A 23,966-nucleotide genomic window follows, 5' to 3' on the forward strand; every position below is an offset into this window, starting at 1 on the left:
CAATAGATGTTTGCACACAATTAAATTCTTGACAATCTGTGTATGAGTATCAAGTGAATTGCAAGCCAAGATGACTACATCATGATATGTTTAATCTTGCTTTTTAGAGCATAACAAAACCAACTTTGCCAATTCCTCTGACTAAATAACTAAGGATAACCTGGGAACTATCTCCCGTTATTTGGAATGACTTTTATATCTTTAATTTCATTTATAGTGAGAATGCTAGTTTGGGGATGGTTCATTTTCTTTAATAATGTAGCAGTTCTTTGGTATGAAAATCTCACACAAAGTGCCAACAATTAAGCTAATATTTATGGATGGTCTAAAAATTATGATTATTCGAACCTTATGTCTTTTATTTTTTACTTCCATAATTGGAAGTGTATGAGGGCCCTGCATATAAGATGATGGGTCATTTCACATTTTTCTTTATTTTTGAGTGGTGATATATAACAAATTCCCTGATAGGTAATATAGGCCTCTCAAGCTCAGCAAGTGCCAGGGAGAACTCATTATTCCTTAAAATTCATCTTTCTTCCTAACTTCCCTATGTCTTTGGAGGATACCACCATTCTTTTTGTCACCTGTTTCACAACATAGGAGTCATCCTTAACTCTTTACTTTCAATCAACATCTCAAACAATCATGATTCATCTTTTGCTATGGCATGTTAATACAACCTTCACAACATCTCACAACATTTATTCTCTTCTCTTCCCTGATAACAGAACTATCTTTTTTTTGGTGTGTTTTACTTTATAATATTTATTTATAATAGAAAAACTAAATCACACAATTACAAATTCGGAATCTATAGTTACAAACAGGTTACAAATGTTAAAAAAGTAAAAGGATACAATAAATACATATATAAATAAAGTAAATAAATAAATAAAATGCATATATTTTGGAGTCACGCTTCTATTTTATTATTTATTTTTGGATGAGGTTTTTTATTTTATAGTATTTTATTTTTCTAAATATATGCAAAGATATTTTTCATCATTCATCTTAGCAAAACTTTGTGTTCTAAATTTTCCTCTCTCTCTCCTCTCTCCTCATCCCTCCTCAAGACAGCAAACAATTCAATATAGGTTAAACATACAGTTTTTCTAAACATATTTCTATATTTTTCATGCTGTATAAAAAAATTTGATCAAAAGTGAAAAAATGAGAAAACCAAGCATGCAAACAACTACAACAAAAAAGTGAAAATACTATGCTTTGATCCACTTTCAGTCTGGGTAATTATCTCTCTGAATGTAGATGGCACTTTCCCTCACAAGTCTATTGGAATTGCCTTGAATCACTCATTGTTGAAAAGAGCCAAGTCTATCACAATTGATCATCACATAATCTTTTTTTTTATTTTTTATTTATGAAACATATACATGGGTAATTTTTCAGCATTGATCCTTGGAAAACTTTCTGTTCCAAATTTTTCCCTCCTTCCCTCCACTCCTTCCCCTAGATGGCAGATAGTCCAAAACATATTAAATATGTTGAAATGTATGTTAAATTCAATATATGTATACATATTTATACAGTTATCTTGCTGCACAAGAAAAATTGAATAAATTGGAGCAGCTAGGTGGCACAATAGATAAAATGCTATGTTAAGAATCAGAAAGACTCATCTTTCTGAGTTCAAATATAGCCTCAGATATTTACTAGCTCTGTCACCATGGGCAAGTTATTTAACTCTATTTGCTTCAGTTTCCTCATCTGGAAAATGAGCTGAAAAGGGAAATGACAAACCATTCCACTCTTTCTGTCAAGAAAACCTCAAATGGGGCCACAAAGAACTGGATATGATTTTTTTTTTAAATGACTGAACAAATAAATGAAATTGAGGCAGTTAGATGGCTTAGTGGATAAAATGCCAGATCTGCAGTCAGGAAAATTTGGATTCAGACATTTACTAGCTGTCTGCTCCTGGGTAAGTCACTTAACCCTGTTTGCCTGAGTTTCCTCATTTGTGAGATGAGCTGGAGAAGGCAGTTGCAAACCATTCTTCTATCTTTGCCAAGGAAACGTTCAATAGGGTCATGAAGAATCAGGCACAGTTGAAAACCCTGAGTAATACCACCATATTTCCTCATATATATGTATATATTACATATATACGCACAGAAATACATTTATATGAATGTATACTTACAGTTCATTTTTCTCTTCTATTAATCATCCTCTATTGAATTAGGACTTAGGTTTCCCCCCCCACACACACCTTTTTCTATTTCCTCATTTGGAAATTGGCCCTTATGAGTTGTTTAGGCAGCCCTTGATGTGCAAGTCTGATAATGAGACAATAATGAGACTCAGGTTTGTTCAAAAGGTAAAGAAATTTTAGTTTAGGTGAATTAATGGATTTTGGCCCCTTGTGTGTGACTCAGACAGATGTAGATTCTCCCCTTTTTTCTGGATTACCTAAGCAAGGTGACATGGGTATAGATAAATCTCTGTCACCAAGACTGAGTGATCAGTACCATCCCCCAGGCCTTAATGAGAATAAATTCACCTCTTATTATAATATCCATTCTTCTCCTTCATTGTTAACAAACAGAGTTGATTGCCACCCTCAGAAAACCCACTCATCCAAGGACATATAAAGGTTGAGTTTCATGAAGATTCCAAGAGAGGTCTTTGGCATTTGTGAATGCTACTATCCCTTTTATCAACTATCTGCTTGTAAAGTTAATAAAAAATTGCCCAAAAATTATATCTCTTGAACTTTTTATACATTAGAGGGACAGACAGACAGATAGAAATAGGAAGAAGAGAAGAGTCAATGACTAATTTTGATGGATTGTTCTTATATGAACTGATGGTGCCTCTTTCTTTAGCTTAATGCAGTTCAGAGAACAGCTGTCCTCTTATGTGTGGGGGTAAAAGAATTATGATATTTTCAAGCTACTGCCTTGTCATTTGCATGTACTTCTGATGTGAGTTGCATGAAAAGTAATGGGTCTTGATTTCCTCATAGTAATTATCAAATCTAAAATTTATGAGCTCATATAAATGTACATCTAGACAACATAATGTATACCTGTCCTAAAACTAAACTGACTTTTCTTTTCCTTTTTGGATTTCAGGTAATGGGACATTAATTGGTGCCTCTGCCAATGTTGTCTGTGCTGGAATTGCAGAACAGCATGGGTATGGCTTCTCTTTCATGGAATTTTTCAGGTATCTTTGTGAACTTATTCTAGTTTTCTGCTTAACTGTACCTTCAATATGCTGATTGTGGCTTTTTTTTTTTTTTTTCTATTGAAACAAACAAACTGACACCATACAGCCCAAGCAATTAAACATTAGGCTAAACATGTTTTTAGCCATTAAAGAGACCTGGAGTATGTGGAATTTGAGCACCGAAAACAAATTAAAGCTTTATTGCTAGAATTAGCCTTGCATCACAAAGTGTGATTTCAGACATCCTTTAGGACTGAATAACTCAGATTGAAGTGGGATTTCTCTGGAGAAATAGAAAAACCAAGTGTAAGTGTTGAAAAATTGTCAAGCATTGCTGGATATGAGATTTCAGGTTTATTGTTCTTGACAGAAAGTTTCAGAGGATTTGTGTCCCATATGTACTATGATATTAGTACTGAAGAAAATACATAAGTGGACACTTACATGTATCCTTGACACTGACAATCATCAAGCACTATTGTTGTCATTACAGTTTCTAGTCTATTTCTAAATCATCTTTATTTTGGCATCCTCAAAACTAGGTCTCTCTAATAAGGTTTGGCCTTCTAACGCCCAAATTTTGGTCAATGTTTTCATAGTTCCTTCTAAACACTATATCTGCCCCATCCAGGGTACTCTGAATACAATAGAGTTATAATGTCTGTTGAATGATTATTGTTTTCCTTTTGTCATTTCATTGTGAAAAATTTTCAACCCATATTTCATACTGAGTTCACTCTTCTCATTAATTTTAATCTCTTTATTCTGTTATCTTCACCTAGTTCATCACTTTATGCTCCCAAAAATTTCCTTTCATTCCATTCATAACAATTTCCTTTCAGCATCCTATAGCAAATGCCACCTTTCATGAAATTCTTTTTTTCCTGTGTTGGAAACAAACTACTTCTATATTTTCTTATCTACACTTCCTTCCTTCTTTCATCAAGGTGTTTCTTAAATCCATTTTAAATCCAAGAAAAATTGTTGCATACTTTATTTATTATATCAGATTTAGTGGATAGATTTTACTCTTTTTGTACAGGTATATTACAAGCAATTTACTTTGTTGTTAGAGTCTTTTGTTTTAATTTAATCATTATATAAAAAAATCCTCAACTCTTGAAAATGTTAATTGACCACAATGATACTGATTTATATCCTGTATATATATATATATGAATATGTATATACATATATATATGTCAAAAAGACCTTAAGTTCTTAAGAACTGAATAATTTTCAGTGTGTCAAAAAATAGACCTTCAACAGTAAGAACTTCATATGTATTGCGATGAACTTTTTTCTAGCATGTTGCCTTTTTTATAGGTTTAATGAATTTTTTGAATATGGCAGAATTGAATTTATTTATTTATTTCTGAGTCATGTGTCAATAATACTTCCAACTAGATAGTTAACTTTTTCTTTCTTGAGAGCTTCTTGTTCAATCATTTTTCAGTTGTGTGTGACTTTGTGATCCCATTTAGGATTTTCTTGGCAAAGATACTGGAGTGGTTTTTCATTTCCTTTTCCAACTCAATTTACAGATAAGGAAACTAAGGCAAACAGGGTAAAGTGGCTTTCTCAGGGCCACATAGTTACTAAATGTCTGAATCCAGATTTGAATTCAGGAAGACTCATCTTCCTGACTCTAGGCCAGGAACTCTATTGATTGTGCCATCTAGCTGCCCTTCTTAAGATCAATAAAAGATGTGAAGTAATAACCTCAGGAATAGATTTCCTTGGAAGTAATAAAAATTCAGAAAAAAAAGTCTACCCACTAATCAAATCAGCTAGGTAGCACAGTGGGCTTAGGGTTAGGGAAACTTGAGTTTGAATTTTGCTTCATGAAGTTACTAGTTCTTCAACCTGAGATAAACCATTTAATCTCTCATCACCTCAATTTCCTTATCTGTAAAATGTGGATATTTATAATACTCATAGTGAGGTTGTTATGAATGATAGTAATAATTAATGAAAGCTAACATCTATATAATGTTTACTATATGTCAGTCATTGTACTAAGCGTTCTACAATTGTTAATTTATTTGATCCTCACAACAACCCATCTATATTATAGAAGAGAAAAATGAAGTAAATAGGAGCTAAGTAACTTGACCAGTGTTATATAGCCAGTAAATGTCTGAGGTTGTGTTTGAACTCAGGTTTTCCTGATTCCAGTGCCAGTGCCATCTTACTGCCTCATTTTGAAGATCAAATGAGATACTCAATCAATAAACATTTATTATTTATTATTACTATATTCTAGGTATTGTGCTAAGCTAATACAAAAAAGGCAAAAGATTGAGGGATTACCAATTATCAGTGTAAACTACTTTGCAAACCTTTTATTAAAAACATAAATTCTAGGTATTAATCCTAATGTTCTTTGTATTTCAAAAAATATCAACAAAAACAAACTACATGTAAACTAACATGGAGATATGGAGAAATTGAGGAAGATAATCAGTTTAAAAGGAGAAAGTCCATTATTGTTTATGGTTATACTTCTATGATTCTTAGCTATTAATACATATTGAAATAGAAGTCCTGCTAAAGTAAATGCTCCCTAGCCAGTTTTGCCCTCAATGTCTACTCTAGTCATTGTGTCTTCCATCAGGCCCATGTATAATATAGATATAATTTAAAAAGGACTTGGTACTGGTAAGAAAGTTCTAAGCCTGCCTGTCCACTTTACTCAATATTAATACGTTAGAATTTCCAAAAATCTCCTTTCTTCACTTTTTCTTCACTGAATATAAAAGTGTTCTCTCTGTCTTTGCTTTATAAATTAAATAAACAGCAACAACAACAAAAGACCAGTAAGCCTCAAACTATCTTACTTAAAGTATTTTCTGTAGCCACTCTGAATCAAATGTGTAGCTTAAAAGAGACAATTGACATACCCAAATAAAAAATGGGGTCCATGCGACATTATTTGCAACATATGAAAATTAATTTCATCATTTTTTAAATGAAGCTTTCATTTTGTTGTAGAGTAAATTTTACTCTGCTTAAAGCTTTTGTAATCTGCTAATTGTATTTCCCTTTGAACCACCTGATTAGATTTATAGAAGCTGAACTCATTACAGTGAAGCATTTTCTGGAGAAACTTTGATTGAATAAGAAACTTTATAAATTAAAATATGTTTAAAAATAAAATTAAGTTCTATGATGATTTTTTTAAGAAAGGAAAGTTTAATTTCTCAGGGAAAAAAAACTAATATTGTTAAAAGAAGAATTTGGAAATGATCTGCCTTTCTCCATCATTTAGTGTTGTTGAAAAGGATCACAAACTGAGAGTGGCATAGAGTTTGAAGCCAATTTCATCGTCAAGCAGTTTTTATTAAGCATCCATTTTTCTTAGTGCTCTCTCAGGGCCTGTGCCCAACAAATTAAAAAGGGATACAAGTTCCCACAGTTCCTAATGATGCAAACTGACACTAATAATGAGGTACCAAGTTCTTGCCAGCTTCTGCACTGCACAGGTTGCTTTGCATTAAGCCAAAAATATTATTCTCTCTGGGTAGTTTGAAACAATCATAGTGAAATGTGAAAATGAATAATATAATTAAATCATTCCTCTTGAACATCACTTCCCAAATATTTTCCATTCTGAGTTTTCATTGTCCCTTATTTTAGAGTTTTTATTCTCTTTTCCTCCTATCTCCTTCTTTCTCCCCTTATCCACTCTCTTTCTTTTCCTCTTCCCCTCTGTCTTCTTTCATCAATATTGATCTTACCTTTTAAATATAAAGTTCTTTTCTTAGTCCTTATCATTCTTGACCTCCCTGTAGTGTTTGATGCTGTTGATTATCCTCTCCTCCTGAATATTTTTTCTTCCTAATAATGATAGCTAACATTTATGAAGTGCTTACAGTTTACCAAACACCTCTAAGTGTTTTAAAATTATAATTTGTTTTTATTATTGTTGTTTTTGTATTCTTCCATGGGTTTTGATGATATGATCCTCTCCTGGTTTTCTTCCTACCTGCCAGACTGTTCTTTCATCTTTTTTAATGGATTATTCAATATTCTTTTCTCAAGGTTCCCAAGATTTTCCCAAGGTTCTTAGCTGGGCCTTCTTCTCTTATCTTACTAAGTACTCTCATTTGACTTCATCAGTTCTCCTGTCTTCAATGACTATATCTATGCAAATGATTTCCAAATCTAGATAACCAGTCCTATATAGCCAACCTCTTATTAAATACCCACTTGGATGTCTCTTCATTAGACTTTTAAAACTCTACATATCTAAAACAGAACTCATCTTCCCTCTTAAAAGCAGCTCTCCTCTAAACTTTTTTTTCTCCTGTTGAGATTACCATTATTCTTCTAATATTGAATGTCAGCTTTTGGAGTCATCCTTACTTTTTCCTTTTCCCTCCTCCCATTTTCCCCTCCTCCATTTGTAGTCAATTGCCAAATCTTGATATAGGCTCAACATCATACCTCACATGTGTGCCCTTCTCCATATTTGCATAGCTACCACCTAGTTCTGATCTTTGTGTCACTATTAGAGAAGTCTCTTAATTGGTTTTTGAGCCAAAGTTTCCTTTCTTTATGCATCATATAATTGCCAAAATATCTCTTGCTCAAAAAGCTTTAAGTGGTTCCCTATTACCTTTGGGACAAATTATATAAACTTTACAGTTAAAAATTATAATTACCTATCATATATTTATGTGTAGATATAATTATGTTATTTATTATATATGTTTGTATAATATATGTAAGTATGTATATAAAATATGTTATATATACATATAAATATATAAAGATTATATAAATTTTACACTTAAAAATTCACATTCTAGACCTAAACTTTCCAGATTAATGTGAGCACACTATATTCTAGACAAAATGGCCTACTTATTCCAGGTCCATGATAGTAGATCTGTTACCTCCATGCCTTAGAACAGTATGCCCACTGTGCCAATGATAAGCCTCCATGTCTCAGAATCCTTATTATTGATCAAGATTTAGCTCAAATGCCAACTCCTACAGAAAACCTTCTCTGAACTGCCCAGTTCTTGATGATTTCCCCCTTCTCAAATTAAATTAATAAGCATATATTTAGTGTTTTGACTTTAGATCACATAGCTGGCTGGATTTGAGGTTAGAATTTTCTAACTCTCATTCTAGTGCTTTATCTTCTACCCTGTCTGACTGCCTCATAAGGGAATGAAAGTAGGGCAGCTTGGCTAGAAAGCCTGAGGTGGAATGTTGTGAAATTGGTCTGGAAAGAAAGATTAGAGTTAGATTGTAAAGAATTTTCTCTGTTAAATGGAGGCATTTATGTTTAATTATATTAGCAATAAAGTGCAATAGAGAATTGTGATAAGCTAGAATTGCTCTAGAATTGTGAAAAGTGCAATAGAGAATTGTTAGAAACTAGAATTGATCTAGAATTGTGATAAATGGAACTAGAATTGTGACAACCTACCTCACTGATATTTAATTGTTAACTAGAATTGTGATGTTTTACCTTGTTGACTTCCCACCTCAGTGTTGATATCCTACCTCATTGGCATCCAACCTCTTTGGCTTATTATCTCCTTGAGTATGACTTTAATGAATGGGTTGAACACTTGGCCACTGTTGAGCCTAGTTCTCATTGTCATACTTCTTTTTACTGATCTGCTGCTATGTACCTCCTTGGGCATAACACTCTATCATCTCATGGATCAAGTGAACTACAGCTGGTGCTAAAAGTTTAGCTTGATGAGATGTGCGGTTCCCACAAAACAAGAGAAGGGAATTGTAAGGGCCCTTTAAATAGGTGGTGCCACAGCGCATCGGGAGATTGAGTGGCCCAGAAGTAATCTCTGTGGATATAGGATTGCCCTGTGGGCGGGATCCTGGCCATATTGAGATAGCTTCGTAATGGGTGATGGCTCTCTCACTAGTTGGCTGTGTGTGTGTGACCTCACAGGCCCTTCATAAGCCCACTGCAGAGAGCAGTCTCTCTCTTTAACCTGGCTCCCTAGCCTGGGGTAGCCAAGACAAGCTGATGGATAGCCGAGAGAGGTAAGGAGTTTGGGAGTGAATATGTGGGTCTTCAGACCAGGTGTTCACTAGGGAGCTAACAAGTCAGGGCATTAAGTCAGGGCATTATGTGACTAGATATAATAAAGGCTTTTAAGATTACATGTGGCTGTTCTTCAGTGTGCTACCAGTTATTAAACTATAGATTCAAGAAATCATGGCCAGAGATCTTTGAAGGCCTCAGAGGAGGCAAGGCGGGTAGAGTTGACACTGCAAAGGTCAGTGGTCAAAGGTACTCTGTTGGGCCTAGGACAGACTGGTAATAGTAACTGCCAGGAAGGCATGTTAAAACTACAGAAAATTTTCTCTGAACTGCCCAGTTCTTGATGATTTTCCCCTTCTCAAATTAAAATAATAGCATATATTTAGTGTTTTGACTTTAGATCACATAGCTGGCCAGATTTGAGGTTAGAATTTTCTAACTCTCATTCTAGTACTTTATCTTCTACACTCTCTGACTGCCTCATAAGGGAATGAAAGTAGGGCAGCTTGGTTAGAACATAAAGCCTGAGGTGGAATGTTGTGAAATTGGTCTGGAAAGAAAGATTAGAGTTGGATTGTAAAGAATTTTCTCTGTTAAATGGAGGCATTTATGTTTAATTATATTAGTAATAAAGATTCGTTGAAGCTTATAGAGGTCAGGCCTGTCACTGAAAAATATCAGTAAGACAGTTGTGAAGAAAATAAATTTGAAAGGGGAGAGACTGGAAGAAGGGGAAGCAATCAGGAGGATATTGCAATTGGCTAGACAAGGCATGAGACATAGATCCATACTAGAATAATGGTCATGTTAGTGGAGAGAAGAAATGGATGTAAGTAATATTGAAGTAATGTCAAAAACTTTAGACAATCAGCATGCAAAAAGGGGGGGGGTTCAGCTAGGTAATATAATATATAGAATACAGGCCCTGGAGTCTGAGGACCTGAATTCAATTCTCAGACATTTGACTTTTACTAGCTATTGATCCTGGGCAAGTCACAACTCTAATTACCTTGCAAAAAAAAAAAAAAAAAAAAAAAAAGAAAGAAAAAAAGAAATGCCTGAATGCTAGATATTGGATTAGATATTGGAGAAATAAAAATAAAAGATAATTACTACTCTCAAGAAACTTGTGATCTAATAAGAAAGAGAACAGGCAAATTATATATAACAAATTATATCCCAGATAAATTAGTGTTAATTAACAGAGGAAAGACATTAGAATGGGAGAGGTTTTCTGGGATTTTAGCAGAGGTATGAAGGAAACCAGGGAAGCCAGAAGACAGAGAATAAAGAAGAATAAAGAATTAAAGTGGGGAAAAAAAAAAAAAAAAAAACAAAAAACCTTGGTTACAAGAAAGATGGTGCTATGCTTGAAATAAATAGATAGGAAAGTTGGAAAGACAGGTGGGAAATGATACAAAGAGAAGGGAACACTGTATTCCTTATGAACGTACTGAGTTTGAGATATCTATTAGACAATCAGATGGAAATGTCCACTAGTTAGTTTATGAAGTTCAGGAGAGACAATTAGGCAGGTCAGGTAGATACAGGAGTCATATGCCTAAAGAAGATTTTCAAATTCTGAGGGATTGACAAGATTATCAAGAGAAAGTTTGTATGTAAAGAAGGTAAGTACAACCACACAGAGGGGGTACAATATGAATAATGATCAAATAAAAAGCCTGGACATCATCTTTCAAGAAAGTATCAAGGACAATTACCCTAAAATCCTAGAACCAGAGGATAAAATAGAAAAAAAAAATTAAGGGGCAAAATTAGATGTAGAAAGGAAACCACAGAAAAACACCTCTAACTTTCTCAATAAATATGAAGCAGCAAAATGGTATGGTGGATAAAGCAATTGATCTGAAATTAGAAAAATCTAAGTTGCAATCTAACTTCAGACACTTACTAGCTGTGTAATCTGCGTTAGCCATTTAATTTCTGTCTGCCTCACTTTCCTTATCTGTAAAATAACAATACCCATTTTCTTCCCATGGTTGCTGAGAGGATAAAATGAATTAATATTTATAAAGCATTTTGCAAACTTTCAGAACACTATATAATGGTTAGCTATTAGTAAATCAAGATCTTTTATTGACAAAGTGGATCTTCTATTGTGCTGGAAGGAGTAGTAATTATAGATGGCTTGCACATAGAATTCTCCCTAAGTTTGTTGAGGGTGGTATTAATTTTTATTTTTGTCTTTATTCCCCAAAGTTTGTACAGTGCCTGGTAGATAATAGACACCTGACAAATGTTGATTCATTAGAAGTTAATTTGCTATTCTTTTTCCTTTGACTGAGATACTATGAAATGTGCTCTAGTAACTTTAATTGAATATACATTTATGTTTACTAATCTATCTTTACGGAATGATCCTGAATATGTTACTTGGGTCATAGCAATCCAATCTGAAATTTTCCTGACGTGTTTGTTGCAAATAGAGAGTATTTGTTGACTACAACCAATCAGGTTGATGTATCTTGAATTCAAAATACAATTAGGTGGAGTGATGATGGTAACAATTCTCATATAGCATTTCATGAGATGTTTTTACATGCTTTACTCTTGTTTGATCCACACATCAATGTTATGAGGTAATTTAAAATTTTCCATTAAGACTTCTTAATTTAAATGATAAATCAGAAGAAAATTTAAAAAAAATTAACCATGGTCAATATGATCATTTCAAATGTTAGAATAAATCTTAACCAGAGAGGACTATGATAAAGTTTAATAAGAAGGGCAGAGGAAGTCCCTATAACTATAACACATTCTAAATATATCTTCTGAAATGTTCTTTACAAGCTAAATAAATATCTAATAACTTCTTGTAAACATCAAGAAGTTTAATGTTAATGATCTACATATAAACTCTTCATCTCAAATATAGACAGCTCAGAATATTGTTCTAATGCTTCATCCTCTGAAAGATAGTCAAAAAGCCAGAGTGTAAGTTTATATGTATATACATACATACAATATACATATTTACATATGTATTTACATATGAAAAGATATATATAAGTCTAAATTAACTGATTAGGGCAGGTTAGTCTAAAAAATTTGCTCCTCAAGAAGTGCCATTTAGAACCACATTATAGCAAAACAGATTCTTGATAACCTTGGACATTTATATGGAAATAGACGGTATAGTGTCTGATCAAAGACAGTGTCATTTGGTAATACTTTCTGATCTGCTAAGCACTCTCAATTAAGATTTATTAAATGCCTCACTCATTCAAAAACTTTGAACATCTATTTTATATAGATAACACTGCAATAAGGGAATTTCATAGATATATGACATAGTTTCTTTTCTCTGAGAATTTACACTTTAATTGAGGAGATAAGATATACAGTTACAGAACAGTTAAGCTATGCTATAAAGCAATATGGGAATAAATATCAAAATGTGTAGATAATATGTATTACAGGACTTCAGAAAAATAGATTACCACTGTCAACCAGTGCAATGAGGGAGAACTTTTAGGAGTAGGTAGAGGTTGTCCTGAACTATACAAGATATTAAGGGGAGGTACAAAAGAAGAGCCATAGTTAGCAATTCTGGAACCCAAAGCAAGCACCATGAAACCTGCTTATGACAATCAGTATGAAAAAGTCCCCTTTGTGAACTTTTGAGGACCAGGGAAGAGCTTACCTAGGGTTTGGCTGATGGTATAGAGCAGAGTGGGGTAGAGCAGAAAGAAGTATGCCATCTGGAAGCTTTTTTATTTTAATTATTTTTAGCTAATTAGATGTTAAGGTCAGCTGTTTCTGCTGAAGATAAATGCTGTTAGCACCTTCAAAATGTAAGATCCACAGCACAAAACTATATTCTTCCTGTCTTATAAAAAACACTAAAAAAGCACGAAAGTGCCTCCCAAGTGCTAGGCAGTGTTGAATATAGAATCACAAAGAATTAAACAATCTCCACTTGTGAGGAGATTCTAATGGAAGAGATTATTTCATATATTTATATTTATATAGATATGGATATATGGATCTATCTATATTAGTTGCCTGACTTTTGAAAAATCAAACTTTCTTTGTTATAATTTCTACTGAAAAAGGAAGAAGTTGAATTGGATATTTAAAGAGTCACATCCAATAGCTAAGTGACTTAGTAGATCTGGAAGTAGTAGTACTGGAAGAATTAAGTTCAAATCCTTTCTCAGACATTTATTAATGATGTGATCCTGGGAAGGTCACATAACCATTTTTGTTTTCCCATCTATAAAGTGAGTTGGAGAAGGAAATGGTAAACTAATCTAGTATCTTTGCCAAACAAAATAAAAAAACAAAAACAAAAACAAAAACAAAAACAACAACAAAAAAACCACCTTCAAATAGGGCTAGGGAGTCAGATACAATTGAAATGGCTGAACAACAAACTCTATCTGTGCTTCCAACTTAATTTAAGGAGAAGAGAGAATGGAGTTTGCAAGATAATCTGTTTGATTTTTTTCTCTATGTGATTCAAAGGATACAAAGGAGAGTTTAGTAAGACTGCCTCCAGTATTCTTCCGCTGCATATAGCCAACTTTGGCAAAATTAACTCCTACTGATTACACTGGGCTTTTATGGGAGCAGGGCATATACTGTTCTGGTAGATTAGTTCTTGTAAAGTAGAGAGCTGTTATGCCTTCAGTAAACTCTCTGTTGCTGGTATCTGTGATCTGTAACTGGTATGTGGTAGCTATAATATACAGTGTCAATGTACCAATTGTTTCCCCGTCATTTTTTTCCCCTTAAAGTTACCTTGTAATCCTACACATTTTAAAGATAATTAAACCTGCTCCTTTTAGGAAAGGAAGGAGGACCTTTATTTGTCATGAAGAGAGATATTAATTAAATATTTCATTCTGGGGAGGATTTGTCCATTAGCAATTCACATTTTCCTATTTCTATTCCATCATCTCTTCTCAATTACATCTCTTCTCAATTCCTTTATTATTCTTCTCTTCTTTAACTTTGTGATCATGACTCTTCATCCCACTTTCTCTCTTCTTATTTGCTCTTTTCATATGATACTATCGCCTCTCTATTGTCTCTCAGTTTTCTTATGTTCTGTTTCTGTCCTTTTATCTCCTCACTATATACCATCTGTACTCTTATTCTCCTTTATCAGTTGAAGCTCCTTTGAACTTAGTGGAAGTAATAATAACAATGCCATAGTTTTTTTGAGGGGAAGAAGGGTGCTCTAGTCATATGATTTCATTGACACAGATAAGTATATATAGATAAGGTAATTCTACTTTGCAATATTGTTGATGATTTTGCAGCTTTAGATTTTTAGCAAAGTGTCTGGTTGCAGTGAAAGATTAAATAATTTGTCCAAGGTCACATTGTAATGTGCTGTTGTCTCCAGAAACTGCCGATTGCTCTCTGGTCTAGAGGAGAGACTTCTTCCTCCAGAGAGCCGCCTCAAGTCTGGCCCAGACAAGAGACTCTCTCTCCTCCAGAGAGCCGCTCTAACTCTGACCTAGAACAGAGACTCTCCTTTCCTTGAGTGCCGCCCTCTTTTATCCTCCCAGAGAATGGGAATGGGATAATGCAAGGGCTTCTGGGAAAAATTACTTCAACCAATTAACTTGCTCCTCCCCAGGAATTCACAAGTAAAACTCCCAGTAAAGGCCAGAACTAGAGAATTGTTAAGTACCAACTTAGCACTTAGTAAAAACCTAATATCTCATTATCTCATTAGCACTTAGTAAGAACCTAACACCTTTTAGCCTTATCAAAACTACTACCAGGTCTATAACTCAAAGAGATTGTAAAAAGAAGAAAAAAACACATATGTGCCCTCCCAAAAAAAAGATTTATAGCAATTTTTTGTGAAGTGGAAAAGAATTAGAAACTGAAAGTACTCATTACTTGGTCAAGGGCTGATAAATTATGGTACACATATGTAAAGAATACTATCTTGTGCTAGACAATGATCAAAGCAACATGGAACCAATATAAAAAACATTCATATCAGAGGACTCAAGATGGACATGCTACCCACTTTCTTCTGATAGAGAGATGACGTATTTGGAGCAGTCTGAAAAATGTTTTTTGGATATGAAAAATTAGGAAATTTATTTTTTTAAATACTTATGTTTTTAAAAGGAGTTTTGGTTTTCTTGCTTTCTCAAAGGGAGATAGAGGAAGAAAATACAGATATGAAAATAAAAATTAATTGAAAAGAAGATAAAAAAGAAAGTAACACCACCAAATATAATTCTTTTATATATAGAATTCACAAATATGTTCAGACTACATGGTAATCAAGTTTTGTACAACAAATTTCATAAAGGAAAAAGAAACTCCTTATAACAAACATACATAATAACCAGCCAAAGGAAATAGCCACATTAGCTAAGCCCAAAAATATGTTTCATTCTGTCCTTTGAGTCCATTACCTATGTATCAGGAGATTGGTAACATGCTTTATCATCTATCTTTTGGAATCATCCTGGTCACTGAATTTATCCGAGTTCTTAAGTCTTTCAGCTTTGTCTTTACAATATTATTGCCATGGCATAAATTATTCTTCTGGTTCTGATCACTTCATTATTTACTAATTCATAAAAACTCTTTCCAGATTTCTTTGAAACCATTCCTTTTATTGTTTTTAGTATATTCCATTACATTCATATGTCATAATTTGTGCAATCACTTTTCAACAAGGCAATTCTGGGCAATTCCAAGAGTCTTGTAATGGAAAGAGCCAGCCACATCCAGAGAGAGGACAATGGAGAACAAATGTGGATCACAACATAGTATTTTCATCGTTTTTATTGTTTGTGTTTGCTTGATTGTTTTTTTTTCCTCATTTTTTTTCCCTTTTGATCAGATTTTTCTTGTACAGCATGATAAATGTGAAAATAGAAGTATAGAAGTACAATAGAAAACTGCTCATGTTTAACCTATATTGGATTACTTGCTACCTAGGAAAAGGGCAAGGTATGAAGAGAGGGGAAAAAAAATTTGAAACTCAAGATTTTGCAAGGGTGAATGTTGAAAACTATCTTTGCATGTATTTTGAAAAATAAAAAGCTATTATAAAAACATAATTTGCACAGTCAAATGATTGGCACTCTTATAATTCTGAATTTAACACTACACAAAATGCCATAAATATTTTGTATGTATAAGTCCTTTTCTTCTGCTTCTCCTTTCTTTGAAGGATATAGGTTTAATAATGTTAGCAATAGGTAAAAGGGCATGCTGAATCAATCGTAGTTCCACCAACAATGAATTAATGTGCCTGTGATCCTCAATCCCTTCCAACTTTTACCAATTTTCTTTTCTATCAACTCTGTCAATCATATTGGACTATAGATGACTTCCTCAAAAACTTTTTCGAGGTAGCATATACAATACTCAGTCTGAATCTGAATAAAGTCATAAGTAGGAAATAAATATATAGATTTATAGTAGAGGAATCTTAAAGTCATCTAGTCCATCACCTTTATTTTATAGATGAAGCAACTAAAGTTCAAAGAGTAATTGTCTTACAATCTTACATGAATTAAGTGGGTGATCTAAGATTAAAACATGGTTCCTTTGATTCCAAATTCAGTGCTCTGTTAGTTAAGTTATATTTCCTCTCCATGTTTAGAAATGTCACTCAACATATATCTTGGTTTTTCATTTTACCAGTTATGCAAATACAGAATACTAGAAGCACCTATAATATTACATTCTTCCATCATGATGATTTCTTTTACCAATATTGATCATTCTACCATTGGACTTAAAATATGAGAGTGTAAGGAAGAGGAATGTAACATTTAAGTGTCTTAGGCTATTCTATCTCCATCCTCATGACACTCAAAGTTTCCTAAGACACTTAAATGTTACAAACCAAAAATAAATCCAGGTCTTCAGGAGTCCAAATTTAGCATTCTATTCATTACACCATTTTGCCTTTTTCTCTTGGTAATTGCTATTATCATCCTCATCATTATTTTAATTTTTGAGAGTATAACACAAAAAAACCTGTTGAAGATTGATAGTTTATAGTCAGTTCATCAATATTTATTGAATATGATGGGTACAGAGCACTTTACTAGTACAGAAGTAGAAATAAAATATTGAACATGGTTCCTAACCCTAAGGAATCTGTAGAGAGTTGATTGGGAGAGAGTTGACAATTGGGAGAGAACAAAAGCAACTGAGAAAGTTTTACGTATTTTATGAAGAGGAACAAATGAAATATGTATTTGTAAATAAATAAACTGCCTACATCTAGTGCAATGAGTAAAACATTAGTTTCTAACACCCTAGCTTCACACATCATCCTGTATATATATCTTCTTAATGAGTGGCATTTGTTTTCTTCTCATTTTCCACCAAAAAAACCCACAAGATTTTTTTCTCCTCCTAAGTTGTGTCAGATAGGAATTCTTAAAATTTGCTTAGATTCCCCTTATATTTATATTATTTTCATTTCCAAATATATCCCTGTCTGTCCTACTGAAACAACCATCCCTTATAAGAAAGAATGGAAAGAAAAAAATCAGTTTAGCAAAGTCAATCATCATATGAATATGGCAGTACATGTAATGATCTACACTTGTAGTTCCTTACCTCTGCAAAGATAGGAAGGAGATATAGCTTATAAAGTTTAAAGTCAATATGGTATATAAGAAAAGTCAATGTACTTGAAAATTCTAAGAAACTATTTATCAAATCATTTAACTTTTCTGAGTCTCAATTTTCTCATCTATAAAATGGAAATAATAGTATTTATATTTCCCACTTCAAAAGGGCATGTGTATATATATATATATATATATATATATATATATATATATATATATATATACATACATACACATTTGTATCTAATGGTAGCCATTTCTAGCCCACAGGGTGGGGATAAAAGAAAAATGTGATTAAAAAAAGAAAACTACATGGTAACTTCATTATATATTAAAAAGAATAGAAATTGTACATAACAGATTTGTATTTTGATGTATAATCATCTTTTTTCCCTCCTATTTTACTATGTTATGGAAATGCTTGTTTTTTTTTCTTAAGGTCAAAATAAAATAAAAAACTTTTAAAGGCATTGCAAGAAGCTTATGTGAAAATTCTAAAGTGCTATCTAAGAATAAGAGGATTTGAAGTCATATCCTAACTGCTACCTAACCAATTTGAACAAGGCATTTCAACCTCTTCAGGCCTTAGTTCCTTCAACTCTAAAATATGCAAATTAGACTACATGATCTTTCAGTTCTCTTCAGACCTATATGCTATATGCTACAATAGAAATGTGAGTTACCGTTATTGTCTAAAAACAAAGAGTTTTACTGAATTTTCCATTTTTAACTACTTTGACTGAACATTATCTCAATATGCTTTTTTGTCAGAAAGGTGAAAACAAATTATAAGTGATTACAAAATTATTGATGTAAATACTTTTGTCAACTGAAAAATAACTTTATTAAACTAAGAAAATTAATTTTAATTTTTCTTCTTATGCATGCACACACACATACACGCATACACAAAATCGTCACTTAATTTCAGTCTATTTCAAAGAACCTGCCAATTATCTTTGAATCTTTCAATGAATTGTTTCAGTAGCTACAACATTTAAAATCCAAAATAATGTTGATTCATTCCCCAATCAAAATGCTCATTAAAAAGTATTCTGAAGCATTCATTTTTAATCATCCACAACACAAGATTTACAATGCAATGTTTAAAGAGTTTTAAGTGTCTCAGGAATAAAAATCAGATAAAGTGAAAGAGCTGAATAATAGCTTTACTATTTAAAAACAGTCACTCTACACCCATTCTTTAGGAACCTTCAAAGCTACTAATTTTCAAAGGAAAATTCTAGTTGACAAAGTAAGAAGTTGTTTGTTTTGTTTTGTTTTGTTTTTTTAAATTCCCTTCAAGGCAGTCTGAGTTGATCTCACTAACTGATCTTATATTTTGTTCAGTCATCTTCAAATGGAGTAAAACATGTGCCCTTCAATATAACATTTCATGGGAAAGATCCATGTTATTAAAAATTGATGTCAGTAACATATTCTTATTTTAAAGACTGAAATGCAAAAAGAATAATACATATGGTATAAAACCAAACTATCAAAGCCTGAGCTCTTCTTGAGAACTTGACATCAAATTTCAATGTCAAATAACTCTGAGGTGTTATACAAATCTAGTTTTGTAGATAATTCTAATTTTGAAAATTGCAGAACTGAAAATTTAAAACCAACTGAAGAGAAAATATGAAAAAAAATTCAAGTAAATTCAATTTGTTAAGTTTTAATAATGAAGATAATTCAATTTTCCACTTTGCTTAGCCCTAGGAGATCCAGTAGGAATTCACCACTGAAACAGAATAGAGAAATCATAGACATAAAATCTTGGACCAAGAAGGGGCCTAATCCCATTATTTGAAGGAGACAAAAAAATGACAAAAGTGATTGAAACAAGCCATCAAAGTCTAAGGCACTTGAGTAAATTGTTAAAAATTAATCCTATCGACAAAGAAATAAATTTAAAATGTTTAAAAATAAAACCTGGCATATGAGCAAACTAATGAAACAAAAATTGAAGGTTAATAAGTATATTATACATCTTTGAATGTAAGGACTAACTTTTGGCATGTACCCATTTATAGTGCTTAAAAGCAGATCACCTGATAAGATCTCCAATAATGAAGTCTGAGAGTAAAGTTGTTTTAATTAAAACAAAATCTAAGGAAAAGAACAGCCTAACTTGATCATTTTGATAATAATAAATTCCTCTCTACATTTTTGTTTAAAATACTAAGCTCTCATCAGTTATCAGACTATTTTATGAGAATGTAAGATCTTTAAAAAAAAAATGTTTTTCTTGTACTTGCACTTATATCTCTAGACTCTAGAGCAATGTTTTAAAAAAAAAACAATGTAAACATAGGCTTTGCACAATTGCTTTGCTCTTGGTAAATGGTGGTTGAATTAATTTATAATCTTTAATAGGTTAAAATTAAAGAACTTCTTAGTTCTAAGTTAGAACCAAATAGGTTACTACAATAGTTATACTATTTTTTAAAAACTTTCAAAAAATTCTAATCTTCATTTGAAGAATATTTATATACCTTCAGCATCAACAACAATTATTAAGGAATGTAGGATCATAGATTTATAACTGGGAGATCATCCAGTCTTTTATAAATAAAGAAACAGATTCAGAGATTTTAACTAACCTGACCATTGTCACACATGTATAAAGTAGTGTAGGCTGGATTTGAATACATTTCATCTGATTCTCAATCCTGCAATCTTTACCATATGGCCAGAAATATGTAGTCAAATCAAGACCAAAACATTGGAAATAATGAAGCTATTAATTTTATAATACATTTTATATTTAACAAAAGTTATTGTTATATTATCTGATGTTTTTTAAAGAATGGATTTGCTTCCTAAGTTATATTTTATTATTAAATATTTTTATTAAAATTACAATTAAAACATGAATGATAGTTCATTTTATAAATATATTAAAGAAAACTGGAAGGGAGGATTTGGGGATTATGGTGGAGTAGATCAGAAAATTCCAAGGTTTCCAGATACTCCCCACAAACAAAGCAAAATTGTGCTTCAGGACAAAGAGGTTAAAAAAACAAATTTGAGACAGAACAGGGGTCCTTCTGGAACAACCCTAGAAAACTCCAAGAAAGACTCCCAGGATTGGAATTTAGCCAGAATGAAATGTAAATACCTCCAGGCTATCCCTGCAGAAGCTGGAAGCAGGTAGCTTTGGGACTATTTAGATTCAGAGGGAATCTCAGAAAACAAAACAAAACAAAACAAAACACAGTAACTTTCACCTCTGGCACAGTGTGGGAGTTGAGAGTCTGAATCTGGTAAGACTAAGAGAACTTCTGAAAAGTGCTACTGAGACTCGGCCCTAGAGTAAGAAGGAACCAGCACATCCATTGAGTGCAGAAGTCATGGGGCAAGAACACTGCTGTCTGCTCCCTTTTACAGGAGGGTGGAGATTTTTGTTTGGAGTTCTGAGTCAGAGCAAAGAACTGAAAGGAAGTCAGAGGCACCATTTCTCTGAGTCCAGGATTAGAGGTGATTAAATTCTCATTAAAAAATGAGCAGACAAAGAAGAATCCAAACATAGAAACTTACTATGGAAATAGGGAAGATCAGGGTTCATCTTCAGAAGAGGTCATTGAAAAAACAAAAGCCTATCCAGCCCCAAAGAATAATGTTAAATGGCTATCTGCCTAGAAAAAAAATAAGTTTTAGAAGAACTCAAAAAAGATTTTAAAAATCAAATGAAAGAAATTGAGGAAAAAAATTTTAAAATAAAAACCATCCAAAAAAACCAAGAAGATAATGAAAAGAAAGTCAACCAACAAGAAAAGGAGATACAGAGTCTTAAACAAGGAAATAATTCTTTTGAAATTAGAATTTGGCAAGGGGAAGCCAGTGAAGTTATAAATGACCAAGAAATAAAACAAAATATAAAAAATGAAAAAATAGAGAATATGAAACATCAGAAAAATAGCAGATCAGAGAACAGATTAAGAAGACAAAATAGAAGAATATTTGGATTACCTGGAAGGCTGTGCTTAAGAAGAGGGTCTTGACAAAATAATGCAAGAAATAATCAAAGAAAATTGTCCTGAAGTGATAGAGTAAGAAGGGAAATTTGAAATTAAAAAAAAGAAAATCCATTGATCACCACTTCAAAGGGATCCTATAAGGAAAATACATAGGAATAGGATTGCTAAATTTAAAAAACCCCTGATCAAAGAAAAAATTTTACAAGAAACAAGTAAACAAAAAACAATTGAAATATATTGCAATAATATTAGAATTGTACAGGATTTATCAACAGCTACAGAAAGACTGCAAGAGTTGGAATATTATATATATATGTATATATATATATATATATATATATATATATATATATGTATATATATATATATAATCAAAAAACAAGGTTTATGGCCCAAAACACCATATCCAGCAAAATTAAGCATATTATTGAATGGGGAAAAAATAGACACTCAATGAACTCACAGTTTTCAGGATTTTGTTTCAAGAGAATGACTTCAATAGGAACATATAATAGCTGACATCAGAAAGTAATTTGAAGTGACTCAACAAGGAAAAACTTCTTATGTTTTTTATGTGGTAAAATTAATATCATTAATTGGATAAAAGACTGAGGCAAAACTGAATATGATTTGACTCTAAAAGGCAAAACTGTCTAGGAAAGATACATGTCTACATGTGTGTATATGTGTATGCATGTGTGTATGTATATAGATATATGTATCTTATTGGTGTGTGCTGTATATGTATGTATTTTTTATGTGTGTATGTATAAGTACATACAAAAATGTTAATTATGCGATATGAATGAGGTGAACAGGACGAACAAACACAAAGATATTATATAAGGAGGAGGGTTGGTAGTTCTGAAAATCTACTTATAAATGGGTTAAATAGAGAATAATGTATATATATCATGAAGAGTATAGCACTCTCCAAAGTCTATAAAGAAATAAAAGGGTGGGGATAAGAGAATAGGATAAGTAGATTTATGGGAATAGAATATCTAGATAAATGGGAAGGGGTTAAAAAGGAAGAGAAGGAGAAGATTAGAGAGAGAGATCTATGGGTGCATTGAAGTTAGGGCAAGTTAAGGAGAAGAACTAACAGTTAGTAGGGATAGGGAATAAGATATATATATATACACACACACACACACACACATATATATGTATGTATATATGTATATATATATATATATATATATACACAATAACAAAGATCAGGAGTAGAATTTAATAGAGGAAAAAAAGTAAGGCTAAAAACTAAATTCTAACTTAAAGAGTCAATCAGGAAAGAAATCTACATTATATGTCAGCCATAATAATATTGTTTTAAATATATGTCTATATGTATGCATATATGTGTGCTTGTATATATGTAGGCATGTAGATGACTTATATATATACATATATACATGTATTTGTATTGGTATGTATCAACATACATGTGTGTATGTATTTTATATATGTGTGTATATAAATATATATGTATGTATATATAGCTGTGCTTATTCATGTTTGGGGAATGTAAAGGGTAGGGAGATGAAAGAGAAAAAAAAAAAAAAGTTAAAAGTGCACAGCCAAAAAAGAAACATAAACTTATAAGGAGACAAAGAAGAGATGAACCATCTCAAATATAATGCTTTCTATTATTATGTATGTTTCCTTGAAATGGAAATTTTGGAAATAGAAATAGAAAATGGAAAATTTTGAATCATCCCTGATGTTCTGCTGGGCACATGACATTTTGTTTTGTTTTTGTTTTCCTTTTTCTGCCTCTTTTTCTATTTTTTTTCTCATTTTGTATTTAGTTTTTAAAAAGAAGTATGTTTAAAAAGAAAAGAAAGGTGGAACTGTTTAAATTTACAGAGATATAGGAGAAAAATGGCAGTATATTGTTCCCTTTTTTCAAGAACAGTTTTCAAAATGGAAGTACTTAATTTAAATCAAACTGCCTTTTCAAAATATAAATTTTCTTCCATGATCAGAACCAAATCAAACACTTTTCTATATCCTTCGGAGTGTCCAACAAATGTGAGGAAATTCTACCATTTATTAAGCACATTTTCTTTGCATGTGAAATGATGCAGAGAGACAGCAAATAATAAATTCATCAAACTATAAAAAATTAGAAGTACAATATTATTAAAAGAAGAACTACAG

The 23,966-nt window shown here is 32.3% G+C and overlaps 1 protein-coding gene across 1 annotated transcript in view; it reads left to right on the top strand.

The window, feature by feature from the left end:
- The window catches only part of OCA2 (OCA2 melanosomal transmembrane protein), a 654,184-nt gene that overhangs the window by 473,336 nt on the left and 156,882 nt on the right, over positions 1-23,966 (top strand). Inside the window, exon 23 of the mRNA XM_074300312.1 lies at positions 3,099-3,192. Within this exon, the coding sequence (XP_074156413.1) occupies positions 3,099-3,192 (94 nt within the window). The remainder of the gene's footprint in view (positions 1-3,098; positions 3,193-23,966) is intronic.

The sequence above is a fragment of the Sminthopsis crassicaudata genome, chromosome 3 (genome assembly GCF_048593235.1).
Source record: "Sminthopsis crassicaudata isolate SCR6 chromosome 3, ASM4859323v1, whole genome shotgun sequence".
Lineage (NCBI taxonomy): Eukaryota > Metazoa > Chordata > Mammalia > Dasyuromorphia > Dasyuridae > Sminthopsis > Sminthopsis crassicaudata.